General features: G+C 46.4%; 1 protein-coding gene across 2 annotated transcripts in view; it reads left to right on the top strand.

Moving 5' to 3' along the window:
• The window catches only part of PRKCH (protein kinase C eta), a 286597-nt gene that overhangs the window by 207852 nt on the left and 52836 nt on the right, over positions 1-25909 (top strand). The window contains exons 13-14 of one of the 2 annotated variants that reach the window (XM_066276899.1): positions 8798-8941; positions 10790-12100. The exons of the other annotated variant lie outside the window; for it this stretch is intronic. Of the exons in view, the coding sequence (XP_066132996.1) occupies positions 8798-8941; positions 10790-10936 (291 nt within the window). The 3' untranslated portion in view covers positions 10937-12100. Of the gene's footprint in view, positions 1-8797; positions 8942-10789; positions 12101-25909 lie in introns of those variants that run through there. 2 annotated transcript variants of the gene reach the window in all.

Raw genomic sequence — 25909 nt, 5'->3', positions numbered from 1 at the left:
TATATATAAATAGAAAATACAGAAAAGAAAAAAAGCTCACTGACAAAAGCAAACACTTAACAGAAGCAGTGGTCTGCCAACTATGAGCTAGTACAAAGGCTAAAAGGCAAAAATGGGAATATCATGTGTAATCACAAGATTAAATTCAAGGATACACACAAACACACACAAAAGAAGTAAAAAATGATGACAAAAATGGACTGGGAGGCAGTGAGTCAAATTGGTAGATATTTTAGAATATATTTGAACTTAAGCAGTCATCACCTTAAAATAGACTTCTATAAACATAGCGTGGCATGCATATATATATATATATATATATATATATATATATATATATATAGTACATGGTAACACAAACCAAAAACCTATAAGTTTTATAAAAGAAATAAAGAGAAAGGTATCCAAACACAACACTACAGAAAGTCATCAACATGCAAAAGAGCAAGAGAATAAGAAAGGAACAGAGAACTACAAAAAGAAAACAATTAATAAATTGGCAATAACTACATACCAATCAATAATTACTTGAAATGTAAATAGGTTAAATGCTCCAATCAAAAGACAAATGGATAGCCTGACCAGGTGGTGGTGCAGTCAATAGAACGTTGGACTGGGATGTAGAGGACCCAGGTTCGAGACCTCAAGGTCGCCAGCTTGAGCGCAGGCTCATCTGGTTTCAGCAAGGCTCACCAGCTTGAGCACAAGGTCGCTGGCTTGAGCAAGGGATCACTCGGTCTGCTGTATCCCCCCCACCCCCGGTCAAGGCACATATGAAAAAGCAATCAATGAACAACTAAGGTGCCGCAACAAAGAATTGATGTTTCTCATCTCTCTCCCTTTCTGTCTGTCTGTCCCTATCTGTCCCTCTCTCTGACTCTGTCACACACACACACACACAAACACACACACACAAGACAAATGAATAAAGAAGATGTGGTACATACAAACAATGGAATATTACTCAGCCATAAAAAGGAATGAAATGTTACCATTTGCAACAACATAGATGGACCTAGAGAGTATTATGCTAAGTGAAATCAGTCAGAGAAAGAAAAATACCATGGGAATTCACTTGTATGTGAAACTTAATAAACAAAACAGTACCAAATTCACAGAGAACAAATTGATTGTCGCTAGTTAGGAGGTGGGTTGGGGATGAATGAGAAGGGTGAGGGGATTAAAAAGTATAGACTGTCAGTCACAGAAGAGTCACGGGGATGGAAAGTACAGCAGAGGAAATACGGTCAATACTATGGGCGGGCAAAGTAGGTTTACAGTTATCTATAGGAGAAATAATATAGTAATTAAAATACAAGAATAAATTGTGTTTTTGCATACTCACAACTGTAAACCTACTTCTACCCACCCCTATACTATAATTATGCATGGTGTCAGATGGGTACTAGACTTCTCAGGCTGATTACTTTATAAGGTATATAAGTGTCCAATTGCAATGTTGTATACCTGAAACTAATATAATATTCTATGCCAACTGCCCCCAGCCCAAGCCAGTCTGGATCTGGCTCCCTGTGTGCCCACAGGTGTGCAGATCACTGTCAGCCCTGCCTAGTGTATTTCACTCAGCTGCAATTGCGAGCTAGAATAACACTCCTTCTCTTGGCTCCTCCACTATTCCACAGCAGCACCATTCTGTATAATAACCTGTCCTTGGAAAGATTACACTTTGTTTCCTCTTGAGCTGTTTTAAATATCCATTATGTATCCTCTCTTTCCTATCCCAAGTTCCATCCCACCCCCAGGGTTTGTCAGCCTCATCTTAGGTTGAAATATTTGTCTCTGCTTTTCTCTATGGAAAAGTGGCTGATCGATGCCAAGTCAAAGCCCCGGTGTCTCTCTCCTCCCATGCTGCCCCATGAGCTAACTCACATGTCTCCCCTTGTCCCTCTTACTACTGCTCTGGGCTGCACGGTGCTGCTGGCACAGGTAATTCTTGTGTCTGTGCCTCAGCAGCACAGCTGGCATGATGGGGTAGGAAAGGAGAAAGGTGGTGACTGGTCTTCCTAACTAGGTCAGACTATCTGTGACAGTGGCAAAAGACAGGCACATGTGACTGCAGCATGCACACCAAAGCATGTGTCTCGTCAGCCCCGTGTTGCACAGGCACGTTGAGGTTGACCGGAGCAGCTGTGCGCCGTGCTCTGTTCCCTGCCGTGTGCTCTTGCTCCGCTCTCCTTCCCCGGGTCTCGCTGCAGAGCCGCGCAATGCCTTCTTCCCATTTCAGAGCGTCTCCCTGGAATACTGATGGGAAGGTCCCGCAGCACAGATTCCTTCCCTTCTGGCTTGCCAGCACTAACTGCTAACCCTCTCCGCTCTTTTGTCTGAAATTGAATGAAAGGAGAAGGTCATTTTGTTTGCCCGGCAGCAAAATCCAACTATTAGGTAGAAAATACAGTGTGTTCTCCCTCCTGGAAGAAAATCTTATTAGACTGATGGTTCTGTTTATGTAACCAGCCCTCGTCCTCTGAAATCAGACAGATTTTGAAAGAGGAAAACATACTGTGAGCCATTGCCTACATTTTAAAGAGTTTCAAGGTACATTTGGATCCTGTTGTCTCAAGACACATTATTACGCAGGGTTCGTATAAACTCTATCCTGTGTAACATCCAGCAACTTAAAACCGAAGCCTCGTCGTGTGTCACAGAGCCCACGAGACATGGCAGTGCTGTGCCTGACACCGGTTTACAAAGAAATCACTCCATGGCACCTTCACCTGGCATTCATTATCTCATGTCTGCCGCTAAAGCAGGCACAGCTGCACGTTCAAACATGAGTCCTGTTTGCCTCTTTGTTTTAAGATTGTCTTGAGTAATCTGTAATTTCAGAAAAAATTGCTTTCCAAAGACCATTACCACTAGAGCCTGGGACTGTGAGAGCAGACACAGACCTTGTTCATTCTTCACTGGCTGCAGGGTGGAGGAGCAGGGAGAGCCAGGTGAGCCTCAGGCTCACGGCTGACCTCAGATTGTAGTCTCAGTCCACGCTCCAGCCTTTATATAGGACAGAATGGACCAACAACTGGTTCAACGTGATGCTTACTGATAGGAATGTTTATTAAGGACTTTGTATGTTGATTATCTCATTTACCTGTCATAGCAACTTTCTGAAGTACAGAAAAATCTCCATTTTATAACTAAGGAATCTGAGGCCCAGAGGAGTTAAGAAACTTGTACAAGGTCACACCGCTCATCGGTGATAGAACTGGAATGCAGACACAGATAATGGAACTGCAGAGCCTAACCGGTTAACCTCTGTGCCCTCCCCATGAGAGGAGCTCTTAATATTTTTTATTTTATTTTTTTAAGGTTTTATTTTATTTTTTTTACAGAGACAGAGAGTCAGAATGAGGGATAGACGGGGACAGACAGACAGGAACAGAGAGATGAGAAGCATCAATCATTAGTTTTTCATTGTGCATTGCGACACCTTAGTTGTTCATTGATTGCTTTCTCATATGTGCCTTGACCACGGGCCTTCAGCAGACGGAGTAACCCCTTGCTCGAGCCAGCGACCTTGGGTCCAAGCTGGTGGGCTTTTGCTCAAACCAGATGAGCCCGCGCTCAAGCTGGCGAGCTCAGGGTCTCGAACCTGGGTCCTCAGCATCCCAGTCTGGCGCTCTATTCACTGCGCCACCGCCTGGTCAGGCCCTTAATATTTTTTATATATCTTTCCCTGGTTTACAGTAGGCTTCCCAGGACATTCCCGTATAAACCTGCCCTGAATCTCTTAGAGCTAGCTCCCGGTAGCCCTTCCTTCGGGAAGAAGCGTGGCTGAGACACATGGCTGACTGCTCTCCCCTGTGCGTAGGCCTTTTCTGCGGCCTCGAAAGAACTGTTCAGTTTCTCGTTCTCAGGGCTGGTGAGCCTCTGATTCCTCCTGTAGCCTCTAGTTCAGTCCCACTTTAATGAGGACCACAGAAGGCAGGGGAGTGTGGAACGAGGCCCTGCCTTCCTGATCCCCGCGCCTGCCCCTGCTCCCCGGTCAGCCCGAGACTGACATTTGGGGTGGAATCAGATGTCCCACCCTGGCCTCCGCACTCAGTGCAGCTTATAAAGTGCTTTTATTGACCCTAGAAAACATTCTGCCTCCTTGAGTAAATGTGTCTAGAATCTTTCATGAAGTCACTTTATTTTCCTCCTTGGCTGACTTTGTCATTTGGAACACAGTCAGAAAGAAGGTCAGCTGAGGTGAGGCTCATTTTAAGTGTGACCTTAGATGCGGACAAATGATTGCTCAAACATTGTTAACTCGTATGGCACTTGGGTCTCCTTAGGGACGTAAGCCAGTAAAGGAAGTTTTCTGTCGAAGGATTATGCCATTACCCTTCACAGCAGCAGGAACATGGTGTTGATATAGAGTCCTATGCCTGGCAGAGGGCAGCAAGGTCCTTGGTCACCAAACCTCCACCCCTCCTCCACTGTGTACCGTGAAAGACTTCAGGCCAGAGATTGTGTTACCTGTTCCCTTAACTCCCCACCTCTGCATCTTTGGGGGAGGAGGGGTAGTCATAGTGGAGCTATACCCTCCTCCCCGAATGGTCCCTGTCCTGGATTCTGTCTCATGGTATTCGTTCTCTTCGGGCCCCTCTGCTGCTGCCCTGGCATCCTCACTTTGGGCCAGCGCTCAGGAGCCGGGCAGAGTCCGTGAGTAAGGCCAGCCAGGAGCGAGGGGACAGGTGGCTGACCAGGGCTCATCTGCCCCATCTGAAGAGGCAGCCCTTATTCAACCCCAGGCCATTTTTATCAAGAAGAAACACAGGGCTAGTGTTCTGTTCTAGAATATCCCATTTTCCAAGAGAAATGGGAAAACTTGACTTTTATGTGATGAGACATTTCCTAGTTTTTAAATGTTTGGCAAGTAATTAAAAGCATTTTAAAATGCACTGTATGGGCCAAACAAAATGTCTGAGGCCTGGGGCCGGTCTGTTTTCTACTTTCTCTCTGTCTTCATAGTCTCGCCTGCCCTCCCAGGTGTTAGCTCTGGCTGTCTCACCAAATGTTGATTCTCGGAGTTAGACCTCTAACCCTGGTCTGCACTCCCGGTTTACACAACCACAATCTCCATGTGGATGTCTGCACACCTCCGTGCAAAGCTGAGCTCATCAACCTCCCCAATCGGTACCCTGTAGGTCTCGAAAAATGTTAAGTGTTTTAGTTTTGTTCCTCTGAAAAAATACTGTCATACTGCATCCATTAATATGAATACGACCCACAGTCACCTGTTGCTTCTCTCGTTACCTACTTTTGTTCCCACACCGCCGCTCTGTCAGCGGGCCAGTGCGGACGGCCCCCGTGACCGTCGCTCCCTCCTCACCCGTCACCCAGCTCCTGGCTGTGTGCGATGTGTCTTCTCACAGGCCCTGCAGGACTTGCTCCCAGCTCTTCCTTCCCACTCACCAGACCCTCTTCCAGTTCCTGAACCTGTTGTGTCCTCTCGGCTTTTGTCTCAACCTCCACTGTTCACCCACCACCCGGGTCTGGACTCTCCACTTGGGCTGTAGTCAGCACACTGTGGCAGAAGCATCTCCAAGACCATAGGGCAGCTCTTGTCACTCACCTCCTCATACACTTCTGATAGATCCCACTGGCTGCCCCTTGGCTTCTCAACCATGCCCGCGTGCCAGCCGCACCGCGCCGCACTTCTCCACCAGCATAGCCGGCGCCTGCGCGCATCTGTGCCGACTGTGTGAGGCGTGGGGGAGGAAGACCATGCGCCTGTGTTCATTCTGCTCATCCATCCCGTCTCTCGTCCAGCACCACTTTTTTTTTTTTTTTTTTGTATTTTTCTGAAGCTGGAAACGGGGAGAGACAGTCAGACAGACTCCCGCATGTGCCCCACCGGGATCCACCGGCACACCCACCAGGGGCGCCGCTCTGCCCACCAGGGGGCGATGCTCTGCCCCTCCGGGGCGTCGCTCGGCCACGACCAGAGCCACTCTAGCACCTGGGGCAGAGGCTAAGGAGCCATCCCCAGCGCCCGGGCCATCTTTGCTCCATTGGAGCCTTGGCTGCGGGAGGGGAAGAGAGAGACAGAGAGGAAGGAGGGGGCGGTGGAGAAGCAAATGGGCGCTTCTCCTATGTGCCCTGGCCGGGAATCGAACCCGGGTCCCCTGCACGCCAGGCCGTCGCTCTACCGCTGAGCTAACCAGCCAGGGCCTTTTTTTTTTTTAATTTTATTTATTCATTTTTAGAGAGGAGAGAGAGAGAGACAGAGAGAGAGAAGGGGGGAGGAGCCAGAAGCATCAACTCCCATATGTGCCTTGACCAGGCAAGCCCAGGGTTTCGAACCGGCGACCTCAGCATTTCCAGGTCGACGCTTTATCCACTGCGCCACCACAGGTCAGGCATCGCGCCACCTCTTCCGTGAGGGCCATCGGATGCCTTCTCACCACCAGCGCCCGGTGCTATTTGCCCGGTCCCCCCTCTCAGTTCCCCCAGCACTTTGCTCTCTCTTCCCATTTCACCCAGCTGTGTATTATGGATGAAGTCCGCTTGCTGCTCCTCCTTCTCTTGGTCAGCTCCTTTATCTTGTCAGCCCCACTGTCCTAGTCATCTACGTGTCTATGTGAGGCCTGATGCACGGCCTTGCGTACCGTAGACGCCTGTAAACCTTTGTAGATTGAACCGAATTAAACTTTTAGTGGAGGGTGGCTGTAGCTAAGGGCTCAAGACAGGATATTAGAAGTCAAAGCAAAAGGGCTTTGTCCTTCAGAAGGATTTCAGAACCGTAAGAGAAAGTATCGGACTAGTGAAAGGGTGATTCTGCCTGTCCCCAATCCAGGAACGCGGTTTTCAGAGGAGAAACAGCTAAGATTTGGTCTCCTTTTCCTCAGGCAGTATCTTTCCCCAGTGCCCTGTGGACAGCTGGCTTCAGTGCTAGGGCAGGAAAGAATGGGCCAAGTCTCTCGGACACTGGCGTTTCTGCCACCCTGGCATCGAGAGCCATGCCCTGTTCCCCTTGCCCAGAAGAACAAGTTGTACCCACACATTCACCAGCTATCCTCTGCTAGCATCATTGGCAGGCCCGGGAATTTCCCACAAGCCATCTAGATCTGTCTCCCATCCTCTTATCCTGGGTGTTTTTTTGAAGCACAGTTTTTTGTTAATTAGTTCTCAGAATAGACACTGCTCTTCTCTCCAGGATTGCGTCCCATTGACTTTCCTAAGAAGAGAATCTGCCTATGTCTTTTGTGTTCGGGTTTTCCCTTTTCTTTCTGAGGTGCTACTATTAATACTCCCGACATCCAGGCCGAGCAGCATGAACTCCCAGCTCTTACAGAACTGGACGGACGTCTGGCACTCTGAAAGCCCCTTTTACTTTCCGGCTCCACTTCCAAGCCAGCGCCACCTGTGTCCCTGCCTTCCCTGTCACCGGGAGGGAGGAGAAGCCATTAAACCCCATCCGTGTCTTCATCTTTTTTTTTTTTTTTATGGGCTCCCTTTTGAAGCTTTTTCAGCACTTTATGAGACCCATCCTGTCAGATTTGCCCAGGGCTGTCTGCTGCCACCTCCTTTCTCTGCACAGTCACTTTCAGCTGAAGCCATGCTGGAGGCTTTGCGGCTCCGGACACCTGGCACGGCAGGATGCCACATCTACCACCACCTTGTCGTGTCTGCACCTTCCACAAGATTTCTTTTCTATTGACTCTGGAAATTCCACTCCAAAGCAATTTCTATGAACACAGCATTACCTTTGTCCTGTTTTCATAAATCAGACTTGGAAAAGTGTGCTTGGGGGATGGGGTGAGTGGCTGTCATAAGTTGCCATAAATTTGTTCAAAGATAACTTGATTTAAATATAAAACCAAAAGCAAAATGTATTATCCAAGGCAATCTTCTTTTAAAAATGGGAAATTAAATCTATTTCAGCGTCTTTGAAATCCAAAATCACATTCTGGCCATGAAAAGTGAATTATCCTGTACGGTCCTCGGTTGGGATGTGATCATAACACCTTTATTGACCATTTTGTGGAGGTAGATTTAGCCCAAAACATCTGGGCGGGAGCACAGCCCCAAGGAAGTTTCCTAGTTAATATAAACACAGAAGATTTATACACACGGATCGCTTGAATGTGTGGCAATGCTTGTTTTAGTTTTTGGCACATGTAGCAAGATTCTCCATCATTAGACATTTCAAAATGGAAGGACAGGGGAAAAGGGAGCATCTTGAAAGGGGGAAAAAAAGCTTTTCGCTTAAAACTGTGATATTTTTGTTGCATAAAGAAGAGTGGCCAACTTTGTTTATCCTAGAGCCAGAACACAGTACTTTTTTTCACCCTGGCGGCTTCTTCACAGAGATCTTCAAAATAACGCCTCTCACTCTTCTTTCTGTGGTCTTGTCAGAGGGTGGGAATCCTGGCCAGCTTGTCAGGCTCTCAGAAAAAGAGCACAGCTGTTCCTAAAAGTAGCCCCATTCATAAGATGTGGGCTGTCTACAACTGCAGAGTTGGAGAAAGGCTCGCTATTTTATAAAGAGTTTCTTTTCCTCAAAGAGGAAAGAAAAATACATGGTATTTACAGAAAACTGGACCCTTCAGCTTTATTTCAGTGGCCACATCTGAAATGGAAGAGGGGAAGGCCATAAATACATGAGCAGTTGCGCCTTTAAGGGATGATTCACGTTGGCTCTGCCATCTGTGGTGGAAAATTCAGCTAGTTCAGCAAGATCAGCCAGAAAGCCTCACGCAGGCTCCTCTGCCAGAGCTGATGCCTACCATCCTGTGACTTATCTGTAAATGACCGAACGACTGACTCTCTTTCTCCCCGTCTCTCTCAGTTCATGACCAAGAACCCTACCATGCGCTTAGGCAGCCTGGCTCAGGGTGGTGAGCATGCCATCTTGAGACACCCTTTCTTTAAGGAAATAGACTGGGCCCAGCTGAACCATCGCCAACTAGAACCACCTTTCAGACCCAGAATCGTAAGTATCCAAGACCATCATAGTAGACTTTCCTCTTTCTTAAATGTCATAGTTGTTTCATCAGAGTCTATTGAGCTACTGGATGGTTCCCTATGGAATAACCAAACCAGAAATTTAGCCTGACTCTTGGCAAGGCAGCCTCCCCCCAGAGGAGGCCAAGCTCCTTGCCCCTGAGGCAACACCTCTCTGTGAGCCCAGGTGACTTCTCACAGTGTTTCCACCACTTGCTTGCCCTAGCCCCATTCTCCCTTACCCTAAGTTAAATTTTCCTGGTATCTAAGGAGACTGAAACTTTCCAGGTTTCTCCAAAAGAGGTTGGCCAACTGAGACATGCATCATTGCTAAGCCAGTTTCCTTACGCTCCTTGGTCAGGGCACCTTTCCCAGGCCCCAAGGAAGTACAGATGGCGTGAAATGCTGCTCACTTCTCGGAGCCTGGCTCCTTGGCTTGTAGAGCCTGGGTCTGTGATTGCGCAGAGCTCAGGCCGGAGCAGACCACGTCCCTTTTGACTGGAGGAATACTGGGAGCACAGAGGTACCTCCCCAGGCTGAGTGGGCTGGCCTTCTGAGGGTGGTCCAGCTCTTACTGTTCCAGAAAAGTAAGCTCTTTCTTATCTGTGGGTCAAGAGATCCACAGTGGATGGCAGAGATGCTGTGCTAGCCATAGATCAAGAGTTGGAGGGGGGGGGGAACCTGGCCGGTTTGCTAAGTGGTAGAGTGTCAGCCCAGCGTGTGGATGTCCCAGGTTTGATTCCCAGCCAGGGCACGCAGGAGAAGCACCCATCTGCTTCCCCACCCTTCCCCTTCTCCTTCCTCTCTATCTCTCTCTTCCCCTCCCACAGCCAAGGCTCCATTGGAGCAAAGTTGGCCCAGGCACTGAGGATGGCTTCATGGCCTTGCCTCAGGTGCTAGAATGGCTCCAGTTACAACGGAGCAATGCCCTAGATGGGCAGAGCATCGCCCCCTAGTGAGCATGCCAGGTGGATCCCAGTCAGGTGCATGCCAGAGTCTGTCTCTCTGCCTCCCAGCTTCTCACTTAAGAAAAATAAAATAAAAAATTTAAAAAATGGGGACAAGGGGTGTTCACAAGGCAAAGAGAACAGTATTATTGACTCAGGTAAGAGAAGTGCAAGGTCTAACAGTAATCGAAATGACCTTTTCAGCATAGTTTATAAGGATGTCAAATACCAACATTTCCAAACACACAGCTAGCTTAATCTAGAGTAGCTTGGTAGATTGGCCACCAGGCACCCAAAAGTAAAGCTACTGCCTTTCATGGGCTTCTCCCTGCCAGCTCCCTGGGGTAAGAGAAAGCTTTGCCAGCTGGGCATAATGACTCTCACAGGTGAGTAAATTAAAGGCAGTTGTTCCCTAAACTCAGCCTTTCCAAGTAGTCTTTCGAGAAAATCCATTCAAGCACATAGACCTGTGTACAAACAATAAGTGGGGCAAGTATGAACTCGCCCTCCGTTGACAAACATGAGCTTGTGTGCCTCTCAGGAAGGCTGGTTGGGAAGTGCCCCCCCACCCCAGTGAAATGGAGAGTAAAGGGTGAGAGAGGCGGCTGGTTTAGCGACCAAGTTAATTCCTTGCCCCCCCCCCCCCCAGGCTCAGGCTGGCCTTACTCAGCAGGATTTGCATGGGGTTAGTGAATTGATGGTTACGAAATACCCCAATCATACACAATGCGGTAGATTTACTATAAAACGCTGTTTAATCATAATCGCCGTAACTGTAAATGACACTACAGAGCGGGTGGCCGAACAGTTCTCTGAACTCGCTGGGCGGAGGCCCCTGGAAGAGGAGCACGTCTCAGGTGCACAGCTGACCCTTGTTTCCTTTCTGACAGAAATCCCGAGAAGACGTCAGTAACTTTGACCCTGACTTCATAAAAGAAGAGCCAGTTTTAACTCCAATTGATGAGGGACATCTTCCTATGATTAACCAGGATGAGTTTAGAAACTTTTCCTTTGTGTCTCCGGAATTGCAACCTTAGCCTGACGGGGAATGAGAGAGATGGCACAGGGATCGCAAGAGGCTACAGGTTCTCCAGGAATTTCCTTGGTGGGGAACTCCCCAGCCTCAGCCTTAGTACATGGACATTAACTTCAGGAAGCAGGTCTGGAGGACGGAACTTCAAAGAGATCAACTATTTCGAGACCTGAGGGACCATGGCACTGGAAATGGTTCATACTGAAATGAGACTTCATGAAGAACTATACTTGTTTGGCCTATGAGTTTTCATGACTGTTTTCAGGCTGGGGCCGTGAAGAGGAACCAAAAGGAGAAAAGGTATGAAGAATAAACTAGATCCTAGAAAATATTCTGAGCCTAACAGGCTTTTTTACTTCAAAGGGCAAATCCAGACTTTGTGTGGATGGACCTGTTTGTGCGCTTCTTTCAGCCAGTGAGCCCCCCATACTGGCAGTCTGCAGGAAGTCTCTCCGTGCTAATGAGGAATCAAGAGATAAGGAAGTGGATGGCTTTCAGAGAGAATTGTTTTCTCTGAAGAAACAAAAATGGTATGCAAAAAAATTTATAACCTAAAGCCCAATCGTGAATACAGATGTTGGACACCAAGACGACATTCCAGTTTATTCTCTTATCCTTTCCTGATATTTATTGAGTGTCCCATCAGATGGTGCCACAGTATTGCTGCCCAGTGGGATAATGTGAGCAGATGACATTCACCAAGCTTTCATTCCACAGCCCATTGATTTACCCGAGTGGTGTCTGCATTCTGTGAAACTCCAATCCACTTGTACAGGTCATACTTCTTTGTCTGTACTTCCCTCTCTTTTCACACAAGGCTCACCGCCACGACAGCAGCTGTGCCGCAACCAGCAGGTGACTCAAAGGGGCCTACTGCCCGACTCGTGGAGTCCCATCGCGGGCAGTGTGTCTTGTTACTGCTCTGGACTCCTCAGTGAAGAATCGCATGCCACTCACATCAATGACCAGACTTACATCTTATACATTAGCAGTTTATTTAAGTTATGTTTTAAGAGATGGAGATGTTTGTGTGATATGCATTTTAATAATTAGCAGTGGCTCTTTTAAATGGGACATTTGTCAAAGAAGGGCCTTATAATATGTACCCATATATGCAGTTGGAGAATTTCCTCTGGCTGGAAATAAATGCATTTTGTAGCAAAAGAAACTTTTTTGTTTGTTTTTGTCTAGAAGGATTTGTCCTCTCCCCTGTAGGAGAGATTTCCAAAGAAAATAATAGCTTTGAGCAGAATGGATAGATCTCTTGACATAAAGCAAATTCCTGAGAGAAAAGGTTGACATAACCTTCTGTGTATCCCTTACATGAACGTGCTTTGTCTGTTACTGACCAAAACTTCCGTTCAGAATCACAATAATGACTGCTCACCATTGCTGCAACGAACTAACCATTGAACTCCCGGTAGCTAGATAGAATATTTCTCTCTCGTTCACATAAAGGATAGTGCAAGTTTAGCGGCCCTCTTCCATCTTACAACTATGCCATCTAGAAAATAGCTTCCAAGGTTGCCATGGCAAAGAAGAGGTGGTGCTTACTGCCTGACTACCTCTCTTAGAAGGGACATACATCACCTTGTTCATATTCGATTGGCCAGAACATGGCCTCCCTCTAACTAGGGAAAGGAAGGGGGAATTACAGAGCAGCAGGGGGTACCTGGTTAGTAGTGACAGTCTCTGCTGGGGGTTCTTTTTTTTACTGCAAGGTGAAAAGTGACTTTGAAGAGTAGGGTAGCTAGGAGCCTCCCTTTGACGTTAGCACTGAGCTGTTCTTAGGCTCTCTCACCTCATTTCACTGGATCTTCATAACAGTCCTGGTCGGTAAGGCAGGTCATTCCACCAGTATTTCCGGTGTGAACACCATGGCACATTTTACAAATGAGAGGAAAAGTGAGGCTCAGAGAGTAGAGTTATTGGTTGCCCAAAGGTTTCAGACTGCGTAAGGAGTGAATCCAGTTTAGAGACTCCAGAGAATCTAGGGCAGGGGTCCCCAAACTACGGCCCGCGGGCCACATGCGGCCCCCTGAGGCCATTTATCCGGCCCCCGCCGCACTTCCGGAAGGGGCACCTCTTTCATTGGTGGTCAGTGAGAGGAGCATAGTTCCCATTGAAATATTGGTCAGTTTGTTGATTGAAATTTACTTGTTCTTTTATTTTAAATATTGTATTTGTTCCCGTTTTGTTTTTTACTTTAAAATAAGATATGTGCAGTGTGCATAGGGATTTGTTCATAGTTTTTTTTTATAGTCCAGCCCTCCAACAATCTGAGGGACAGTGAACTGGCCCCCTGTGTAAAAAGTTTGGGGACCCCTGATCTAGGGGCTAAATCTTTGAAAGAGTAATCCATCTGACACCTGGAAAGGGAGGGATCATTCTGACGTCGGGACTTTCTGACCTTCGTAGTTACTGTGCAGTCCAGGGTCTTGCGCTCTGTGGGGCCGATTAACTTGATATGGTTTCTCCCACGCTGGTAAAGAACCATGCAGAATAAAGCCTGCCTGTGTGTGTTTCCAAACCCGCCCTCACGGCCCTGCAAAGGACCCGCATTCCTCCGGTGAGTCTGCAGTGACTCAGCAGCTTCCCTTTTCATGGTCTATTCTCAAGTCGGTTTGGGTTAAGTCCATTCTTTTACGATAATTCCAGACCTATCGGGCAGATTTTCGACAGCCAGTCATTTGGCTATGATAGGATTTCCGCTGCATCTTCCTCGTTTCTCTGTTGTGTGTGAGGAGAGAAGGGAGGTACAGGATATTCACTGAAAACTCAGTCTCTCGCTCCAGGGTTAGCGCTCAGCGTCACATTTTTCACTAGTTCTACCCCATGCATCCCTTCTAAGGATCACGAGGCCGGCGGCCCCGCCAGCACTTGCTGGGCAGACTGGCCACAAGCCATCGGATTGGGCAGGTGCCGAGTCTACTGCCGGCACTGCTGGCTTCCGTGGGCTCAGTTGGCACTGTGAGGTCAAGACAAGGTCACACTTACCCTCCCCTTCCTCTTGGATAGGGAATATTTAGAGATCCTCCGGTCTTATCACCCTGCCAGCCTCCCCAACTAGTCCTCCTCCCCACACCCCCTCATCCCCACCCTCCCCAGGTATTCCACCCTGCACTGGATATGCAGGCTTAAGTATTTGAAAAGGAAATACTACAAAGCATTTGCTTGGAGTTGATCAGAGCTTTTGACTGCAAAAGATGAAAGATGTTTTCACTTAATAATGATGGCTAACATGTAGCGCGCATTTATTATCTGTCTCAAACCCTAAAAATGTGTTTACTCATTCAGTACCCCAACAGGTGCGTACTCTCGTCTTCATCGTATGGCTGGGAAAACTGACGAATAGCAAGATTAAGCAATTTGTCCAAAGTCACACAACTAAAGCAGTGGAGTCAGAATTTGGACCAGATGGTTTAACTTGAGTTCCTCCTTGTATATAGATAGCCCAGTTGGGTGAGATTCTTCTAGCAAGGCCAGTTCTACTTTTCCCCACTTTGGTGGGTTTAAGAATAAAAAGAGTGGAAAACCACAATTGGCAGGGAGCACTAAATAAACTGCCAACTGGGCAGGGCAGTACTAGTCAGCTTGTCTTGTAGGACCATTTATAGGCAATGAGATTATAGGATTTGCATGTCAAAGGCCGGGTGCTAGTAACCCCCCTGAAAGGGACTGGGGCAGGCCAGAGTGATGCAACTGGGACTTGTGGCTCCTGAGGAAGAGGAAATAGTCCGGGTCATACTGTATCCTGTAACCCCTTTCTGACGCCCTGGAGTGACCTCAGCCTTGGTGGGGTTTCTAGTCCTTTCCTCTCCTCTTCTGCAGGAGCAAGCCTCTCCATGCTTCAGCTCCTCGCCACCCACCCTGCTGGCTGCTGGGGCATCACAGGAAGAAGACATGGAGTCGAGGCAGCTGCATTTTTTTAAAATTGATTTTAGAGAGAGAGGAAGAGAGAGAGAGAGAGAGAGAGAGAGAGAGAGATCTATTCCTGTATATGCCCTGACTGGTGATTGAACCAGCAACCCCTGCACTTCCAGATGATGCTCCAACCAGCTGAGCCTTCCGGCCAAGGTTAGGCAGCTGCATTTTTACAGCTATACAGAAACTTGGTAGCAAAGAGCAAAAATAAAACACCTCATTTTCCCATTTATTGACCCTAACTGGGTGCAGGTTGTCTTAAAAAAATTCCGGCCACACATTTGGCCTTGACCATATCACAGGCCAACACCACAAAGTGTTGTCTTTGTTTTCAGGTTTGGTCATCCTGATTGCTTAGTCTGGCTGGGTTGATTTTAAAATGACTAGACAGCCCATTGTGACAGCCCCTGGCTCAGAGTCACACTGGGTCCTATCACTTCTATTTTACGTCATCTGAGGATAAGACTCAGAGAGAGACCAACGCATTTGCAGGGGAAAGGAGCCCTGTGGTCACGAGTTGCAGGCTGAAGAGAGCGAGCAGGGTGCAGCTGTGAATGGGGCTTGGTAGTCTCCCCTCGTCCGTGTTGAAACAGAACCAAAGCGCGGAGTGCTACCCTCAGCTTCACCTGTCCCAGCGCCCCCACCACCTCCACTGCCTGCCGTGTCAGCTCTTCTTTTTCTCTTCCTCCCTTCCTCACCCTTCATTCCCCAAGACAATTCAGTGCTGCACTGCCTTCCTCCACCATCTGATTTTCAGAGCCCAACCTGTCCTATGAGCCAGTTTTCCAATCACCAAGATGACACAAAATCCTGATTTGCATATTTATTTTATGGGCTCTTTCAGAGTCCAGAAATGGCAGCTGCTGTCGTATTCCTCCCATGTGTTCCTGCGCCGTCAGCATCGCCCTGTGACATCTCTTGCCCTGGCCCTGACTGCCAGGCAGAGCAACCCTGCCCACCACGGTTGTGGGCGGCAAGACGTCACAGAGGCGAGAAGCACAGGCTTGAGTAGAACACAGACCTGTGTGCTGAATCTGCCGCTTGCTGTGAGATCTGGAGAAAAGCCTGGCTTTCCCCAAGGACACAATGTTCTCATTTGTGAAATGGGAGCACCTCCCCACCTCGTCATTACGCAGGCAGTTGCTATGACATTCTATGTCAAGCACTTACCCCGGGGCTGGGATGCAGAAAATGCTCAGTCACTGTTAGCGATCAGCGCTGCCGGCTCTCCGGGGACCAGGGAAGGCTGCAGAAATGGGCAGAGCGGGGTGTCTTCCTGCTGCCCGTCTCACCGGGTGGGGTGCCGTGCCAGCTCTACGTTGGGGGGATTCTACTTTTCTAGCTAGTCGGCAGCAGAGATCGCGCAGGGGACTCTGAACTTTCAGGAAGGCTTGAGTCCATCCTTATCTGACTGAAATGTAGGATTTGTATTGAGTATTGAGCAGTATTGAAACTGTGCTGCTCACCCTAAATTGAGGTAAAAAAATATCTATGGTTTCCCCTAAAATGACTCTTCCCTCAAGCCTTGCAGGAGTGCTTTTGTTCTGCCACATTTCACTTGAAGGCAATTTAACTCACTTCTGACCAAATAACAGAGAGACCATATCCTCACACTGATACCTGCTGGAGACCCTCTAGACACTAACTTGCCAGTGGACCAGTTCAGAAAAGAGGGGACATATGAGCCCTGGCTGCATAGCTCAGTTGGTTAGAGTCATCCCAATGCACTAAGGTTGTGGGTTTGATCCCCAGTCAGGGCACATACAAGAGTCAACCAATGAATGCATAAATAGGTGGAACAACAAATGAATGTTTCTCTCTCTCTCTCCTTTATCTAAAAAAAGGGGGGGGGACGACATGTGCTCGAGAAGTTCACTAAGTCCTGGCATGCCTAAACGTTAGAAACCAATAACAGAACCAAGGGCCTTTTCTTCTTAGATCAGAGGTTCTCAACCTGTGGGTCGTGACCCTGACGGGGTCGCCTAAAGCCATCGGAAAACACATAATGCATATCAGGTATTTACATTCCGAATCATAACTGTAGTAAAATTACAGTTATGAAGTAGCCACCAAAATTATTTTTTGGTTTGGGGTCACCGCAACATGAGGAACTGTATTGCGGGGTCACGGCATTAGAAAGGTTGAGAACCACTGTCTTAGATGAAGGTGTCTGTGAAGAAGTTTGCTAGTAAAGTGAGGAACCCGGTAGCCCTGTGTGTTCTCACTGGAAACCAGGCCACAGCCTCCGTGCTCATGCACTGGCCTTCCAGACCACCCAGAGCTGCCCTTCTCATGCCTCCAAGGCAGTTCTTACCTCACAGAGGTTTCATTCTTCTAAGGGCTTGGCCCAAGCTAGAAAAAGTTAGGCTAGACAAAGTGAAGACTATGTAGTCAAAATATTCACATCGGTTGCAGAGGTTAAGACGGGAATCTTTTTTGGAGATATTTCAAGTTTGAAACCAGCGATGATCTAGTGGTCATTTGATCTAACGGTGTCCCTCAAGTTCTTCCAGCCTTGTGCTCTCATGACCAAAGGTGAGCCGAGGGATATTGGTGACCAGCTTCCTCCAGCAGACACCGACCCCATACTGCTGTCGCCACACACAGAACTCCATCACTCGGATCGCCTCCCCATCCTCTGCACAGCTCTCACACCAGCACACCCACCCACCCTCTCTGCGTGCTCTCTCAACCCCACATTCCCCGTGGGCTCACACTCCTTTGTCCATAGAATCACATAGCAATATTTCGTACCTTTCATGTTTCATACTTATTCATATATGTAAAGGAAAAAGGCTTTCTAAAGTTAAGATTGGCACAAGATCGTGAACAAGATAAGCCCCTTGTAGCAACTGATAATAGAGTACTTATGAAAGAGAAAGCAGTGTTCAGCGACTCTGTGCCATGTGTTTTGTTTTTCTTCTAAGAAAGTGATTTTTAAGATGAAAAGCTTACAATGAATTGTATACCCCAAGGTAGATAGAGATTATGTAAAGCAGTGGTCCCCAACCTTTTTTGGGCCATGGACCAGTTTAATGTCAGAAAGTATTTTCACGGACTGGCCTTTAGGGTGGGACGGATAAATGTATCATGTAACCGAGACAAGAGTCAAGAGTGAGTCTTAGATGGATGTAACAGAGGGAATCATTTTTAAAAAATAAAACATCGTTCAGACGTAAATATAAATAAAACGGAAATAATGTAAGTTATTTATTCTTTCTCTGTGGACCAGTATGAAATGGCCCACAGACCGGTACTGGTCCACAGCCCGGGGGTTGGGGACCACTGATGTAAAGCATTCAGGTAAGGCCCTGGCCGGTTGGCTCAGTGGTAGAGCATTGGCCTGGCGTGCAGAAGTCCCGGGTTCGATTCCCCGCCAGGGCACACAGGAGAAGCGCCCATCTGCTTCTCCACCCTTCCCCCTCTCCTTCCTCTCTGTCTCTCTCTTCCCCTCCCGCAGCTGAGGCTCCATTGGAGTAAAGATGGCCCGGGTGCTGGGGATGGCTCCTTGGCCTCTGCCCCAGGCGCTAGAGTGGCTCTGGTCGCAACAGAGCAACGCCCCCGAGGGGCAGAGCATCGCCCCCTGGTGGGCGTGCGGGTGGATCCCGGTCGGGTGCATGCGGGAGTCTGTCTGACTGTCTCTCCCCGTTTCTAGCTTCAGAAAAATACAAAAAAAAAGCATTCAGGTAAGTACAGGCAAAACTTTAGAACAGAATTATTTAAGCAGTAATTGTATGAGCACCTGAAGGGGTATTGATCATTGGGATTGTGCAGGGGTTTATGGAAAGTTGGATCGTGTGTTCTTCTTGGATGGTTACTCGACTGGTCGATCAGGGTTTCACATAGCTGAGCTTCAGCAACATACGTGACAGTCTCGTTTCCTTGTGGCCAAGCCAAGTCAGTGAACAAAGGTACCCAAAGCATGGTGATCAATAGATTAGCATCAATCTGCCACAGTGTTCTGCAACCCGGGGGAAACCCTGTTCCTCTGAAATTAACAGACAAATTTTATGTCTTCCTTTCATTTTATTTTAGATTTCAAGCAATCAACATCATGACTAAACACAAAAATTAGATAATGGTACAAAGTGCTACCATATTTTTAAAGTACACGTGCCCTCTCCAGAGATTCTGATAGGAGAGAGCAGATTGTAGCTCAGACCCATTCACTCATTAAACTCATATTTACTGAGCACCAACTATATGCCAGCCATGTTCTTACTGATGGGAAAACTAGAGTGAAAAAGCACCCAAAGATCTCTACATTTATGGAATGCACGTTCTAATCTCCATTGGTTATATGTATTTTTTGCCCAAATTAACCCACTCAAGAGTAAGGTGGCCTCATGGCCTTGTCTTCCTCATAATTATATCCATAGCCCCTGGCACATTGTAGATGTTAAAAAATATGTGCTATTAAATGATATAATCAAAGCAGGGTATCAAATACATATTTTTTGACTCGAAAAATAGTACTCTTTCACAGCTCTTTGCTGGAGCAAATTTAAGAAATACATGTAACCTGTACTCAGGTCTGAAAAAGCTAATTATATCAGGACAGGATGTAGGTGACAAGACCTGATGGCATGAGTAAAAGCATGAGGCAGAGGCAAAGAGTAAATTCAATACATGCATCCATCCAACAAGCATTAGGACTTATCAGAACTTTTTCCAAATGATAGGACCCTACAATGAACAAGACAGTCACAGTCTCCACCATCCTGGAGTTCAGGATCCAGTGAACGAATATATATAGTAGCAGGGTGCTACGGATGCCAAAACAAGAAAATTGCCATCTTAGGCTCCAGAGTTCCAACCACGGTGCCTCAGAGGAGGGGAATGACAAGCCCCAATGAGCCCTAATTACACTGTCCCTGGAAAACTGGGCTCAGCTCTAGACCCCACCCCAGAGAGAGGCGAAACCCGATCATGATCAGAGGAGAGTAAACTGAGTGATGCAGGGAGCACAGCCATGGAACACAGCAGGTGAGGAGGTGAACAGGGGGCTGGGGGGGTAGCCTGAGAAGAAAAGGCAGGATAACATCCTAACTGCCTTTGAACAGATGAAAAGCTGTTCCAGTGGTCTTTAAAGCTGCACTCCAAACATTTCCAGCTCTCTGATTCCTGGGCATGTGGTACAAGCCCCACTGTGGTTCTGGTAAGGACAGGTAAGGCCACTTGAATAGATCTAGCTAATGAATTAAGGCCATAATGATGTACAATACTTGCAAGCTAGAACATTGCAGGGCTGCTAAGAGACTCTTTCTGCTCCAGTGAATGGTCGTGTTGAGAGATGACAATTTGGCTCCAACAGCCGGGGTCCCTGCGTTATTAATATGAGCTGTGTGCTCAGCCAACCCGTGATGGACATTTCACACGAGCAAGAAATAATTATCATTTGTATTATAGTTGTTTAACGCTTCTGAGGTTATAGCAGTTGTTCATTACTGCAGCACGACCTATGCCTGCCATATGGAGAGAAACTAGTCTGGTTATTTACAGCTTCAGGGTTAGAACTAGAATGACGTCAGGCTGCAATAGGGTTACAGAATTTGTTTTAGCATGGAAAATGAACTTTATTACAAAGGTACACATGTGGAATCAACTTACTTGAGAGGGAAGGAATTCACCATCACTGGACATCTTCAAAGAGATTACAACACTTGGTGGGATGACGGACAGAAGTCAGACTGGATAATCACAGAGTGGTCCCTTCCAACCCTGCAAGAATATCATGCCACAGTCTGCAATGGGCTTAGCAAGCGCACTATAATTGTGCTGCTTCCCCTGGCCCACTGGGGCAGGCCTGGAGTTGGCTCACCATAATGTTTCCACTGGCCACGTGCCTGGGCCCCTGCTGCTCTTGCTGTACCACACAGTCCTGAATCTGTGCCCAGCACTGCCAGGGGGCTCTGCAAGTGTACACAGAATGTGCAGTAGCTCAGATGGCAAAGAGATACAGCAAATGGAAGAGGCTTTCTTGACCCACCATCATGAAGAATGATAAACAGTTCTCTGGGAAGCCTGTCTATGTCATTAGCATCCCAGAGGCAGTAGGAAATCTGTGAAGTTCACCCCTATTGGTTTGTTGATCATCATGTTTATCTGCCTTCTAGGAATAAGAACTAAGCATACTCCCTAACAAGGCAGAACTCCAGCGTAAAGATCTGCTCTGAGGAGATGTGTTGAAAGAAAGCTCTGGTTGGAAGATTGGAGAGAAACTTGGTTCTTAGCATCAAAAACTGAGTTTGAGCCCTTGATCTATTTTTAGTGGTTTCCTGAAACTGCCTCACACTGGCTCGTAAGAACCAAACATATACATCTCTTCCCAAGTTAGTATTCAGTGAGCTCACGGTGGTAGCTTAAAATTGGCCATGGTAAGAATATTTACACCATGAAAGCTGGAAAATGCTACAAATCAGGGTGTTTTTATTTTATTTATGTATGTATACATGTATGTATTTGACAGCTTATCAGCACACAGCTGGGAATAGTGAGAAAATCATGGTCTTCAGAGCCAGGCTGAGCTGGTTCATCTTGGCTCTGCTCCTACTAGCTATTGTCATTGGGGAGAAAGTATTGAAACTTCTGTGAACTCTAGTTTCCTTGTCCGTGAAATGGAGATAATGAAGATCGAACTACCTCAGAGGGAATATGAGGATTACGTGAAATTATGTCCATAGATCAATGACTAAACTAAGGAAAGCTCCTTCACCTTGAGTCACATGTAGGCAACAACCTTCAGAGATGGAAAAAGAGCACCCCTAAATCAGGGCTTTTAAAATGTGCATAACCTTCTCAGAGGCATACCCCATTGGCCAGTTTGGCTAACATGACTATACCTAAAAGCTTCCATTTCAAGGGAACTGGAAGCCATGCTAAAGCTCCCGAGAGTGCCCTGGCGGGATATTTAAAGCTCCCCAGATGGTTTAACGTGCAGTTCAAATATAGAACCAGTGACTTAGAGTGTGAGTATGAGACATATTATGACTTAGTCCCAGGGAGTTAAAAGGGACTCATTCTCCCCTGAAGGACAAAAAATGGAGAACGAAGTCAGGGGTCTAGGAGGGAGGTGATGACTGGGGAGGAAGGACGGCTGTTGATCAGGGAACCAGCAGTGTTGCCCCATTTTCCTTTCTGGCTACTGGATCTCTCTGGGCAGAGAGCTCAGCGAGGACAAACATATGCAAAAAGAAATGGTCACTCTTAGAGAGAAAACACGCAACAGTTGGAAAACAGAAATGAAGTCTTGGATTAAGATATGAAAAAATAAGGAGTGGGAGGGAGAAGGTTAAGAAAGCTTTGGCAGTTCCAGTTCAAGATGGTGACAGAAAAGGCTCCTGATGTCTCCTCCTATGGACGCACCAAATCTACAGCTAGGTGTGGAATAATTTCCTTTGAAAGAAATTCAGGCCTGACCAGGTGGTGGCGCAGTGGATAGAGCATCGGACTGGGATGCAGAAGGACCCAGGTTCGAGACCCCGAGGTCACCAGCTTGAGCGTGGGCTCATCTGGCTTGAGCAAAAAGCTCACCAGCTTGGACCCAAGGTCGCTGGCTCCAGCAAGGGGTTACTCAGTCTGCTGAAGGCCCACGGTCAAGGCATATATGAGAAAGCAATCAATGAACAACTAAGAAGTCGCAACGCACAATGAAAAACTAATGATTGATGCTTCTCATCTCTCTCTCTGTTCCTGTCTGTCTATCCCTGTCTATCTCTGCCTATGTAAAAAAAAAAAAAAGAAAGAAAGAAATTCAGAAACTAGCTGATAGACTCTTCGTATTGGGTGAACAAGAAAACCCCCACACTGAGCCAGGTAGCAGAGGCTAGATACAGTCTTGCCATAAATGCCACCCCTCGCACAGGGACACACAACCTGGGGGGAGCACACAACTCTGAGCTTCTTCCTGAGGAGAAAAGGGTTTGGCTCCCACATCTGGTGCCCAACTTTTAAGATTTCCACCTAAGAGGCCCCGAAAACATCTAGCTCTAAAAAGCCACAAGACCCAAAAGGCTATAGAAAACTAAGAAACAGTTCTTAACCAAAGCCCAGAGCAGAGGCAGCAGAGGCCCAGATCTGCAGATTTAAAAAGCTACAGCCTTAGGAGCAGGCTTCTAATTTAGCACACATCTAGGAACCGACCGCAGGCCTTTTCAGAGGCCACAAGACTGGTGGGCACCATCTTCGCATCTTCCCTCTGCTTATCCCAGATCACTGGTGTTCCTGGAAAGGAGCTCGCTCATAGTCTGGGACCTTGTCTTTTATGAATACTGCCTAGGGCAGAGGTCCCCAAACTAGGGCCCGCGGGCCGCATGCGGCCCCCTGAGGCCATTTATCCAGCCCCGCCACACCTCCGGAGGGGGCACCTCTTTCATTGGTGGTCAGTGAGAGGAGCACATTGACCATCTCATTAGCCAAAAGCAGGCCCATAGTTTCCATTGAAATACTGGTCAGTTTATTGATTTAAATATACTTGTTCTTTATTTTTAAATATTGTATTTGTTCCTGTTTTGTTTTTTTACTTTAAAATAGGATATGTGCAGTGTGCATAGGGATTTGTTCATAGTTTTTTTTATAGTCTGGCCCTCCAACAGTTTGAGGGACAGTGAACTGGCCCCCTGAGTAAAATGTTTGGGGACCTCTGGCCTAGGGGATACAACCCCTGACTTCCTGGCTCTGGTGATCAGCAGGGCTTACATTCACAGGTCCTACAGGACTGTAACAAATAGTTCTTAACTGGCCTCCCACCCCACAATGCACAGCACAGAGGCAGCAGACTGAAATGTCCAGTCTTTCTGTGAAACGGGCCTATTTGAAAATCTTAAGAGCTATAGCCTTCTAAATAACATATATTTAGGGGCTAACTGTGATCCTCTGCAGAGATGGGGGAGGTCAGCGGGTCCCATCTTTGTGTTCTCCCTCTGCCCTATCCCAGGTCTCCAAAGAAAGGAGCTTATTTATACATCCGGCACCCTGCCTTTGTGGCTGCCAAGAAGAGGACACAGTCCTGACAATCTAACACAGACCAGCAGGGCTCGTGTTATTAACAGATTCAGCAAGATGGTAGCAACCAGAGAAAGAGTTCCTAACTGGCTATCCCCACAGGGCTCAGTGCGGAGGGAGGCAACAGAAATGCTCACCTTCCCCTGAAAAATATTTTAAAAGCTCCTGCCTGCGGGTCCAGCTTCCAATCAGCCTATATCTAGGTGTGGACTTAGATCCTCCCCTTTGGGAAGCTGATAGGTCTGGGCACACCCTCAACTGCTGGGAACCACTAAGTACAAATAGGCTGCTTGGAAATGACAACAGTTGAGGGGTACCAGAGCTAGGGCAAGGTTACAAGCAAGTTTTTCTCCTACACAGGGCTACTTTTCCAAGACTGGGAAAGCTGGCCATTTCATCTAATGCACAAAAACTAATAGAATTCAGGAAGATGAAAAATAAATAATATATTTCAAATGAAATAACACTCTAAAACCCCAGCAAAAGACCTTAATAAGGCAGAGGTAAGTTATTTACCTGATTAAAAGTTAAAAATAATGGTCCTAAAGTTGCTCTTCAGGGTCAGGAGAACAATGCAGGAACAAAATGAGAATGTAAACAAAAAGAGAAAATACAGACAGTACTAAAGAAAAGTCACAAGAAAATACATGAAATTCAATAAAGGGATTTAATAGCAGACTACAGAAAGGGCATAAAGGATCAGCAAACTCAAACATTGGGCAGTATAATACATGCATAGCCAATCAGTAACGCAAAAAGAAAAAAAGAATTTAAAAGGATGAGGATACCTTAAGGAATCTGAGACAACATCAAGAGGAATAATATTCCCATCATAGAGATCCCAGAAAAAATTTAAAAAGAGAAAGCGTTAGAAAGCTTATTTGAATAAACAATGGCTAAAAACTTCCCTAACCTGGAGAAGTAAAAAGACATCTGTATCCAGTAAACCCAGAGAGTTCTAGATAAGATGAACAACATGAATCCAAAGACACCCACACCAAGACACGTTATAATTAAATTGTCAAAATTTAAAGACAACGAGAGAATCTTAAAAGCAGGAAGAGAAAAACAACTTGTTATGTACAAGGGAACCCTCATAAAATTATCAGCAAGCATTTCACCAGAAACTTTGCTGGCCAAAAGGGAGGGACATTCAAAGTGCTGCAAGAAAAATAAAACCGCCAACCAAGAATACTCTACACAGCAAAGTTGTCCTTCAGAACTAAAGGAGAGATAAAAGTTTCCCAGAAGAGCAAAAGCTGAAGGACTTCAGCACCATTATACTGCCTTATAAGAAATGTTAAAGGGACTTCTTTAAGCAGAAAACTTACTAATTAGTGACAGAAAAGCATATGAAAGTATAAATCTCATTGATAAAGAAAAATATATAGTTAAATTTGGAATACTTTAATATTGTAATGGTGGTGGGTTAAACACTTACAAGTCTAGTATGCAATTTAAAAGACAAGGTAGTAAAAATAAGTCTGACTACAATAATTTAAGGGATACTCATGATAAAAAGATAAATATTGTGACCTCGAAAACATAAAATGTTGTGGGGGAGGAGTAGAAATGTAGAGCTTTAGAATGTGTTCAAACTTAAGTTGTTATCAGTTTAAAATAGAGATGATGACTATAAGATATTTTATATAAGTTGCATGGTAACTATAAAGCAAAAACCTGTAGTAAATACGCAAAAGATAAATGTATCAAAGGATACCACTACAGAAAATTATCAAATCACAAAGGAAGAGAATAAGAACAAAGAAATTAAAAAATAGCCAAAAAACAATCAACAAAATAGTAATAAGTCCATGGTGATTAATAACTATTATACTTTAAATGTATACGGACTAAATTTTGTTGGTAGCTGAATGAATTAAAAACAAACAAGACCCGACTATGTTGCCTACAAGAGATTCACTTCAGCTTTAAGGACACACAGACTTTTAGTGAAGGAATTTCATATCACTGGTCATGGGATTCGGACCCTCCCCTGGGATATCACCATTGGTCATGTGGTTTTAGACCCCCTTAGAGGGGGAACAAA

Source organism: Saccopteryx bilineata, chromosome 4 (assembly GCF_036850765.1).
Source record: "Saccopteryx bilineata isolate mSacBil1 chromosome 4, mSacBil1_pri_phased_curated, whole genome shotgun sequence".
NCBI classification, from domain to species: Eukaryota; Metazoa; Chordata; class Mammalia; order Chiroptera; family Emballonuridae; genus Saccopteryx; species Saccopteryx bilineata.
This window is presented reverse-complemented; position numbering and strand designations above follow the sequence as displayed.